The 10934-nt window shown below is 40.0% G+C and overlaps 1 protein-coding gene across 1 annotated transcript; it reads right to left on the bottom strand.

Annotated features, from left to right (window-relative positions):
* Positions 1 to 246: 246 nt before the first annotated feature.
* Positions 247 to 7268, bottom strand: KCTD7 (potassium channel tetramerization domain containing 7). Its single transcript, XM_015815574.1, has 4 exons — positions 7123 to 7268; positions 3705 to 3874; positions 2797 to 2975; positions 247 to 737 (listed from the first exon to the last, which is right to left on the bottom strand). Exons 1-4 carry the CDS (start codon positions 7264 to 7266, stop codon positions 361 to 363), a joined length of 870 nt encoding a protein of 289 aa, XP_015671060.1. The 5' UTR covers positions 7267 to 7268; the 3' UTR covers positions 247 to 360.
* Between the last annotated feature and the right edge of the window lie 3666 nt (positions 7269 to 10934).

Here is a 10934-nt window from a genome sequence, read left to right as displayed (position 1 = left end):
CAAAGCAGTGCAAAGCGAGTGAGGCAGTTGGACTGTGGAGGTCAGCTGTGTGCAAGAGCCCTTTAAAAACCTCTGCAAGCTCTGCAAGCAATATGATCATTCTTATCTATGGCCGTGACTATTCTGTAGTATCCGCATTAACATGCTTCCTTTTAGGAGGATTTTTCCTTCTTTGAAGCAAGAAGCATAGGGCAAATTCCGGTGAGCTCCACAGCTAGGTTTGGAGGACACATTCTCCTGCAAGATAGACAGATTCCAACACATATCAGTAATACCACAGTTCACAGAACTCAGACCAGTAATACATAAAGAAGGTTTACACACCAGCTTGCTCTCTTTCATGCTCCTTGTGCTAAGGGCCTACCACCATGTTATCTTGAATTCATAGATTGGGCGCTTGCAATAGTAATGGTTAATCAAGTGTTTGTCACACACCCCAATACATTGGTGGTCAACTGTGATGCCCCTGTTGGAAAGGTCCGTCACAATGCAATGGAGGAGGTCATACACATCTGCCACGGCTTCCCAGGGCCCAAAGGATACATCCACCTCACAATGGTGCTCAAAAAGCTTGGCCTCCCCTTCACTCCTCTCAAAACGGAGGGAGTTGAAAAGTGGGCACTCGTAGGGTGTGATGGGCATCTCTTCTTTGAAGACACAGATCTTTAGCTTAGCAAAGCGTGCTTTCCTTTGCATTGCCCGCAGCTTAGCTATTTCAATGATTCGCTCTAAGTGCTCTAAAAAGCAAAAGAGAAACAATGATTGAAATACGGTGAGAGCGCCTTTCCAGATACTGTTTTGTCATTAAATAATTTAACAAAGCGAAACAACAAAAACAAAATCCTCTTGCAACTGGTATTGGTGAGAAACAAAATAATTATACAGTTAAAACTACCGTCTTGATGTTTAAATTATCACCTGTTCTAAATTCTTAGCACATCTGAGCACCTGGTCTACCAACATACATGTGACTTAAAATGGGGTTTGCTGCATTTGATAACTCATCTCTTCCTTGTGACTCATTTAAAATGCTATCCATCTATCCTTGAGCCCACAAGGAACTGTTGGCATAAGCCATGCTGCCAACGCCAATCCCTATCCTGCCGCAAGTGTGCTACTACCAAATAGTGATATCCTTACTGACTGTGCACAGCCCCGATTAAGGCAAGGAATTCAGTTGTTCCCCTTCCCTTTACCCAAAAGTCAACTACCCCTTTAAAATGGGCTGGAATAGGAAAGGTGGTGAGCTTTGATGGATGATGAGTAACAACACATCTCCCCATCCACCCCACATGTAATTGGATTTTAATGTTTGGTTTCAACTTATCTGTATGTATGAGTATATGTATACAATAGGTAAATTAATCAATGGGATAGCATTTGTTTATTTGATTGCTTGATTTCTATAGCCACCCATCTTAACAAATGACCGTGGATGACTCATGATTTAAAACATGTTAGAATTAAAATCTTAAAAACATTTTAAAACAATAAAAATAATAACAGTAACAGTAAAAAAAATATTAAAGCGTCTAATTCAAAGTACACACAAAACAATCACTGGAGGTTTTCAAAAACAGACTGGACAGCCATTTGATTGGGATGATCTAAGACTCCTGCCTTGAGCAGGGATTGGGACTAGAAGACCTCATTACAATATTTTTAAACATAGGTTTAGCTTTCTTACAGAAGAACACTAAACCTGTGTTTAAAAATAGCCTCTGCTAACAATTAACAAGGATGCAGGAGGGTTGCGGGAGTTACACCACAGCATGTAACACTGTGCATGCCTCTCAACTATTAGGAGGTACACAAAAGTGAGCAGTGTGGTGAACAGAAGACTATCACCACATCATACAACATCCCTCCAATATTGATTTAAAAAAAACCTCTTTTATGGCACTAAATATCTAAAACTTGATTGAACTGTACATGACAGGCTATGAAGTGGTAGTATGAAAGCCAGCTTGTACTCCCACTTTATGCACAGTCGCTACCACTAGCAGCCAGCTGTCATTCAACCAGTTGAGGTGACTGTACCAAGATCGTCCCAGAGCCTATCAAGCTAAAGGGGAAAGCCCAATTTGAAAGAATTGAACTCTTACTGCCTATCAGTCCACCCAGGTAAACCGGACAGGAAACATGAGCAGATGAGCTAATTGTATTTTATCTTACAGCTACATTAACAGAATCTTGAAAGTCTGAAGGTACCAATCCCCCGTCTTATCAATTACGCCAAGTCCTTCCTAAGTTTGACCATTAAGCCACTGGGGGCTCATCCCTCTCGTATGAAATTTCCTAGGCAGCATCTCTTCCCTTCATCACTTGAGATCATTCTCATACCATTATACTGCCAAAAGCAGAATGGTCCTTAGGGGACAGTGCCCTGGGATAGGGAGACACGGGCCCTCTCCAACCTAAAGGGGCCAATAATTGCTGGGTTGATTCTACTCCCTACACTCGTTTGACAGAACAATTACTTAAACATATCAGTTTGGAAAGTAAAAGGTACTATGGCTTGTTGCCTGCTTAACGGGAATATACTACTTTAAAACCAGAAGAGCTTTAAGCTGTTTTAGGTATGGATTTGGGATAAGATGAAACCAGAATCATGACACTGCAGAAAGCAAAGGATATGTTTGAGATATGTACCCTGACTAGGTACAAGTAGGGAAAGTCCCTAAATTCACTAAAATGAGCAAGAGCCAGAGAAGAGATTTTTTTTTCATTTCTGAACTTCTAAAATGGTGACTTGGCAGAAGGCAATAAACCACAATTGCTACATTCTCAATTTACCTTTGTAATAGGGCATTAAGCCCAGGAAAGCCTGCCGCACTTTCTCTCCTTTCAGGGGCTGGAGCTCTTCTAGACTGTCTAGCAAGGGTCCTATGGAATAATACTGAGCTTCCTTGTAAACAGACCTCACTCGTTCTCTTGGAGGTAAGTCACCAGATCGTAGAAAATTAAGCACATCCCTAAAAACAAAAAGGAAACAAACAGAACTGCTGAAATAGTGGCTACCTCTTTTCTCTTTTCAGAAATGTTATTGAATGTAGCGGTTTATTGCTATTTAAATATTTTTTAAATAATTAAAAACTCATCAAGTAGCATATTTTCATTTTAAGTTCTTAAAAATATAGATCGCCAGCACTATTTTTAAGGGCCAATCCCTGTTCATTTGTGCACAGGAAAAAGCACCTATGATGAAACTTGGGGTCAAGTATGTATGAACTATTTAAAGACAGAAAATGCAATACATTATTCAAGTAACTAAGACAGAACTATAAAGACAGTTTCCTGAGAATAAATTGCATTGAAAGTTGCAGCCTAACATATTGAATAAATAACTGAAATGAAACTACAGACAACCGCCAATATCAGGGAGCAAAAAAAATGGCTAAGTGAAAATGTATCTAAAACATTGCTTTCTAAAACAGTTAGAGTACCTGTTGCAACATGGATGTTACTTAATCATGAATCTAAAACATTGCTTTCTAAAACACTAACTGTTGCAACCTGGATGTTACTTAACCAAGTAGCAACCCTTGGCGTGCTACATATTTTCTGTGTGCCCCATTCTGAAGAAAACATGAGTGCAAAGGAAGAAGAGCTATATGGACTGAACTGTCCTCACGATACAAAATTAACCTATAGGTTCAAGAACTTTGTGGGGAAAAAATAGCACATAGTCAAATATTATGTACCCAAAATATGCTCCATCTCTGTCAATAAAATATCTGCCCTCAGCATCTGTTGGGATGTAATGCCGGCCACTGAACATGGCTGACAACATGGTATCTTCATGACGTCTCAGTGTTGATAGCCTGGTCATGAAATGGGTGCCTCCAACATTTAGTGGAACTACTTCAGGAAACTGAAAATAATAAATGGTTTTGAAAATTAAATATGGCATGGATAAAATAGAAAAGTGTTTTCATTCTCACATAATATCAGAATTTGGATCATTGATGAACAACAGGTAGTCCTTGACTTACAACAGTTTATTTAGGGACCATTCAAAGTTACAATGGCACTGAAGAAAGTGACTTATGATCGTTTTTCACACGACCGTTGCGGCATCCCCATGATCATGTGGTCAAAATTCAGACACTTGACCATTGACTCATATTTATGACTGCAGTTTCCCAAGGGTCATGTGATCACCTTTTGCAACCTTCTGATAAACAAAGTCAATGGGGAAGCCAGATTTATTTTACAACCATGTTACTAACTTAACAGCTGCAGTGATTCACTTAACAAATGTGTCCCCAAGGTAAAATGAGGCAAATGTCTCACTTAGCAACATAAATTTTGGGCTCAATTATGGCCATAAGTCGAGGATTACCTGTAAAAAATCCTCCAAGAAAAGTACATCTGATTCCAATAATGTCTTCTCTTAGACAACAATTGTGGATATGCCTGCTAATCCATTTGTAGGATATCAATCTTTTCAGTGAGCAGACTGCTTTATTTCTTGTAAATTTGTTTTTTTTCTCTTTTGAAAATATATGTTGATTTAAAGTTTGTATTTAAGGATTACAGATTTCATGAATGGACTACCTTTGGAGGAAGAGTGTTATAGAAATTAATAATAACAATTGACAATAGAATCAAGACTGCAATAAGGTCCTTCTTAGATGATTTTAAAAAGAATTAGAGACAATTTTAAAGGGCTATCAATAGTTACAAGTCAAACAGCTATATTCCATTTGATAATACGTGGAATGTCTATTTTAATCACAATGCTGGAATAAACATTGTTGGAAACAATCCTATTTCTATCACTCTTAGAAGAAAGTAGGCAGGCAGACTTGAAAAAAGATAGTTGTTTAGCCAACTTGTGCCCAAACCATTTAATAAAATCATCACAATTTTGAATTGTGCTGAAACCAAACCGGTAATTAGTACATCTGCGGCACAGTTAATGCAATATCAATCATGTGAATGTTTATTCTATCTACACTGCTGCAATCTGGATAAATGATGTTTCTAGATAGTCCTCAAAATAGATCCTATATACAGCATTCTGCAGTAAAAGCATCCATGTAACATTTGTTTTAACATATGTTTCACCAAGGGCAGGGCTGACATTCCCAAGAAGAGCCTAAGCAGGGTAAAAACATACTGTAATTGGGCACAGCTGCTATCTGAGCATCCAGAGACAAAACAGTCCAGATGTATTCCTAAGCCTATATGAAACGTAAAGATTAAGTATGCCACTTAATACCAATTGCTGGGTTTCTATAGCACAGGCCGGTTTCTTGGGAGTATTTGGCGACAAAGGGGGGAGGGAGAATGCTGGACTAAATTGATCTAATTCAGATAGCTTCAATGTTCACGTCACCATGAACGTTGAAACTTACTCACAGAATCTCTGGGGAGACTGTATACAGAACAAACAGAGAAAGGGTACATACAGATTCAAAGACCTTCACTAGGAACGACCAGTATACTCAAGCCAGTTTGTCTATCTGCAATAGCAAAATTATCTGTGAATTTTAGGAATTTTCACGCATTCAGACTCTTAATAAAACAGATTTGGTATTCACAACTTTAGAACTACCAAGAAAACTGATTAGGTTTGAATAATGGTCCACTAAAGCAGGGCTTTTCAACCAGTGGTACGGGTACCACTTGTGGTACATTGGCACCTGGCAGGTGGTACGCGACCATCCTAGAAAAGTGGTAGTGGGGGAGGGGAATGACCTGAACCGGTGGCAGCACCACACAAGCCTGAGTGAGAGATGGCTGGAGCAGCAGAGCTGTCACGGCTCAGTGGAAGCGTCAGGATCAGCGCCAGGCTCCAGCTGGAGCTCAGCATTGATAATGGTGCTTCTGCTGAACCCAGAAGAAGCAGCGATCAGCTGGAATGTTGCAGCATCTCCAGGGTCTTGTGATTTACATTCAGATGCTTGGCAACTGATTCATATTTATGATGGTCACAGTGTCCCAGGGTCATGTGAAGTGACCAAAACCTGCTGCAACCACCCAGTAGACAGGGGGAATAAAAACCAAACACCCCCCACTCCACCCCCACTGCCAATCCTCAACAGAAATGCTCACAACAATGAAAATCTCGGACAGGAGGAAGAGCGCTGCTGAGCAGGCAGGCGTCTTGCTTGGCTGTGGCTTGGGGGGCACTTTTTTCAGTGCCATTGTAACTTCAAACAGTCACTAAGCGAACTGTTGTAAGTCGAGGAATATCTGTACTTTATCACTTTTTTCCTTTTTTGGGGGGTCATCAAGTTTTTGACATCTTGCTAGGTGACTAGTGGTACTTGGATGTTGCCATATCCTAAAAGTGGTACAATGGGTGAAAAGATTGAAAAGCCCTGCACTAAAGGATGCACAGGCCTCCTTTATCTGTGGTTTTCCTTGTATTCCAAAACCAAGAATATTGTTTAACACATGTGGTGGGCCAGCCAGTCAGCTGAAATGAACTTCCTTGAAACTCAACTTAACTTAAAAACACACATTTAGAAGAATTACTCTTACATGCAAAGAGGCAGTGTAGAACAGTGGTTATACTACTGGAGTGGAAATGAAGAGTTCAGTCTCAGCCACAGAAACTCATTTGGTGATTTTGAACCACTTATTCTCTCTCAGTGGATTGTTGTGGGGGGAAAAATGAGTGCTATGTAAGCTGCCTGGAGCTTCTAACAAAAGGCAGGATAAAAGTCTAATTAAATAAAAATAAATACATGTGAAACCTAGTAGATATGGGTAACTTGGAAAATTCTTAATTGTCAGAATATTTAAAAGCCAGGACAAACATATTGTAAGGATTTGAATTTATTTTAAAATATTGCTTCAGTGGAATTATTTATTAATATTCCACTTTTGACCAGAATGAATTATAATAATAGCCCATCAATAAAGTATACTTCTATTTTCTTACAATAATTATTTATCCCCTAACTATCACCAAAGGTTCTCTGGGCAATTTAAATCAAGTCACTACCACAAGCTAGCCTGAATACAGAAGAAAAAGAAGTTTGAAAAAGTAATTCATATTCAGAATAGCTCTAGAGACATTGCACTGGCAACTCCCACAAAGAGAATATTGTATGCTAGCACAAGCAGAATAATGTACAAGGATACAGCATGTATTAAATCGCTCACCTGCTGAGGAAGCAGGGGCAGCGAGTGCTCTGGCTGGGTTGCTGTTGGAGTGGCAGGCTCTTGAAAATCATCCTCTGCATCTGAGCTCGACATGGCATCGCCCAGGTGTCCACAAGCTTTGGTCTGTCCCGTGACTACAACCATCCCTCTGGTTCTTGTAACTGGGTCTGCTTGACAGGCAGCCGTGGCAAGGCTAGTGGGAAGTTGAGAGCCATGTTAATTCAAAAGCCCTTCTTTAAGGAAATCTAATAAGAATGGACCACTGTGGGGCAGCAGGCACTCAGGGATGCTCCACATTGTTGTTTACAAGTGTCACTGCTATTCTCGGGAAGTGAATCACAATCATATAGTTACTGCATCTGCAATTATCTACAAGCTCTGAGGGACATACCGTGGGAGGGCCCCCATTTACACAAAGCACCAGGAAACCTTCTTGTCAGATTTCATAGCCAACCAAATCCCCAGTGGGAACTATGCTTCGCTGACTGGTTGTTCAACTTGCTGTTAGTTGCAGGACTGTTATTTGCTTCTCCAAACTCAGCTTAACAATTGGGAATACCTGGTGCTCAGTAGCCATTTGGTAATCCCCAAAGCTGTCAACCACAGCTGCTCTCAGACTGGGCAGTCTGTTCTTGGACATTCCCCTGCTGAAAGTGGGGAAAATCCAAAATTCCAAAATCACAATACACAAAAGGAAATATTATTCAGCCAATTATAATAATAATAATAATAATAATAATAATAATAATAATAATAATAATAATAATAAGCAATTTACAGAAATCTACCACCATTAAATAGAATTTTACCATCATACCTAGTTTGACAGAAATGGTTCTCTGGGAAGGGGGGTGTCATAACACCACGTATAAAAATGTGGGCTGACAAATTTAAGTAGCCGATTTCTCCAGTAGTGATCAAGAAATGGAAACAGGAAATTAAAGGTGCTTTTTAGTTTTGTTTTTAACCTGGATTTTTATGTATTTTATTCAGGGATTGGTGATACTGCTTTTAATTAGCATTTCATTTTCTTGGTCACTTCAAACATCACAACACACAATGGAGCATAACATCTGGACTGCAAGTAAACAGCCCTGGAAAGGGGGAGTTTGCTCATATGTTTGAAATAAAAAATACATTAGTTTTACTTTGAAGATGTATTTCTTGGACTAGGAACAATCTATGCTACAGAACACACTTTTTAAATGTCTTCAGGCCTATAGAAACTATTTTGCTCCTATTCTACAGCATCTAGGAATTATATACTTATCCTGAATAGCAGCATAAAAGAGAACCTAATGCAACTTTGCTCTTATCCTAGAAGCAAGATGGATAGTACCTAAATTTGATTAAATAAATAAATGAAAATATACAGCAAGTAAAAAATACAGTAAGAGTTTACTCTAGTACACACTTTCAGATTTTGGTCCAAATTTTGTAGACTCATAAATGCAAAACACTTCATCAGCAAAGTTTTGGTACTGTGTTCTCCCAGTTGATATTTGTCAGAAAACATTTCTATTTATCCTTTTCTAACTTCATGTCCTTTTATTTTTTTGTAGATTTCCACTTTACATTTTATATTGTAAATTGTAGACATGCATACATCTGACACACCCTTTAATTACAGCACAATATTTGTTCTAAACTGATTTTACAATTATCTCATCTAATAGATTTCATTACATGAAAAAATGTTCTCCCAATTTACAAGCCACATACCTATTTGTCTTCCTCATATAATTTTTGATTGGTGCTTCATAATTTGTGTAAATGAATAGATCTGTTTGCAGAGTGGGTAGTCATATTAGTAGGAGGAACAGCAGAATCTTTTGGCATTTCAAACTGTCTTGTATTTATTATGATAGAAGCTTTAATGGGCTCAGCCAAGATCCTCTTTTCCTTTTTGCTCTTACTCAATCTTATTCAATTAGACAGAATAACCTACAGATCTCTTTTCCAATTCACAGAAAGATCTTCATAAATCCATCCTACAATAAACCCAGTCTGATTCTTAATCTTATTGAATTAACCCAAATTATTAAGAGATTATTGAGAACTAAAATACAAAGACTGAATTTGCACCATCTTTTCCCATCTGGTAGATCTTCATCCTCTTTTGCTGCTTAAGGAAAGCCAAATGCAAATCATAACACCCCTGCTTTGTCCATGGGGACTTGAGCACAGGTGGGCCTTTTTACCTTGTTGATGAGAAGAAGCCTAATGCTGTTTCTCAGCTGATGTTGCATGAGGTGCAAATTACATTTACTGTAAGGCACTTTCCTGATAGAATGACACCCAAGCTAACCATAGGACAAAAAGTATCTGAGCTGCAGCCAGGGATGTCCAATCCCAGGCCAGTAAGCCACATGCAGCCCTGGACAGCTAGCAGTGCAATCCCACAAGATCGTAAACTTTTAACATTTATGTGCATTTCATATACATTAACTATTATATGCAGTCTAAGACAATTCCTCTTCACTCATTGCGGCCCAGGCAAGCCAAAAGGTTGGAAGTGCCTTCTTTAGACTCCAGTTCAAATATCACACAAAAGCTGAACAAAAATTTAAAACAATTGAGCCAAATAAAGACAATTATCATTTACTTTCTCCACCCACACAGACAGCCCTCAACTTTATTGCTCCTTGTCCACTATATGGAGAACTGAAGTCCTACTCTAATAAAAGCTAGCATTCCCCATCCGGAGTCCACCAGATAATGGGGCTCAACAGCAAGCCAAAATCCCCAGCAAGCAAAACCAAAAAGTCAGGCTGGTTATAATTGATGAGGGTTGTAATCTGAATCAAATCAACCTTTATTGTCAAAGTACAACATGTGTACAGTAAATATCTGGAAGTTAAAATTAGAAAAGAACCCACCAAAGAGAAGGGGCTTCCTCCTCCTCCCTCGCCCTCCGTTCTGCCACTGAGTAAATAAAACAAGTCTTGCTTGGCAGAAAGCAATCAAAAAGAAAAAGAATGGGCCAAAGTTTGGCCCTTGCTAAGGACCACACCCAAAAGGGGGAAGGTCTGCAACTGCCACGCTCCCAGAGGGCCCTCATCTCGGAAAGAAACTGGGCTTCTTCACCTGCTCCTTTTGCCCACGCTCAGAAAAGGGGAGGAGCCTCAAGATCACTTAGTGCTCGGGGCGGAGCCAGGTTGCCGTAGGAGCTTCTGAGACCGGCCTTCCATGCGCTCACCTGTTGGTCTATTCGCCGATGAAAAATGGCGGCGATATTTGCTGCCACCAAAGCTGGTTCTCCTCGTTGCCTCCCGGATGAATTGGAGTGATATTTGGGCGCTCCTCAATCAAAGCCTGGCTCCCCGACCGCCTTCCCCGCCCCGCAGGCCTCCGCCATCCGGGTACTTTGAGATTGACGAGGACAAGACAGATTATAGGCTGTCCAGTGGACGGAGTGAGGCCAAAAAAGCTCCGCCCCCTTCTCTGCTACATCCTCCAACTGGCTCAAGCCCTTCTCTATCTCCCATGGCGACGAGATGCAGCAGCGGAAGGTCTCCGCTCCGATTCTCGCGCTTCTTCTGGTTGCCAGGGAAACGGAGGCTCACAACGAGCAGCCGAAGTGATGTATGGAGAATTTAACTTGCTCCGCCAATAAATAATGAATACGCTTCGTCTCTGTTGTTTGCTACCTTTTATTATATCTTCCCCTTGAAATGAAGTAGAGCAATTCTCCTGTGGGGAAGGGGAGATAAATCTTCCAAATGATGGGTGTGTTCACACAATGCACTTACGTTACTTTATTGTTGAATTAACCCATTTTTTGGGTTTACACAATATGTTAAATAGTTTTT

This window comes from Protobothrops mucrosquamatus, unplaced genomic scaffold (assembly GCF_001527695.2).
Source record: "Protobothrops mucrosquamatus isolate PMUCROS unplaced genomic scaffold, P.Mucros_1.0 scaffold_102, whole genome shotgun sequence".
Lineage (NCBI taxonomy): Eukaryota > Metazoa > Chordata > Lepidosauria > Squamata > Viperidae > Protobothrops > Protobothrops mucrosquamatus.
The sequence above is the reverse complement of the archived record's forward strand: the minus strand, read 5'-3'. Positions and strand labels throughout refer to the sequence as shown.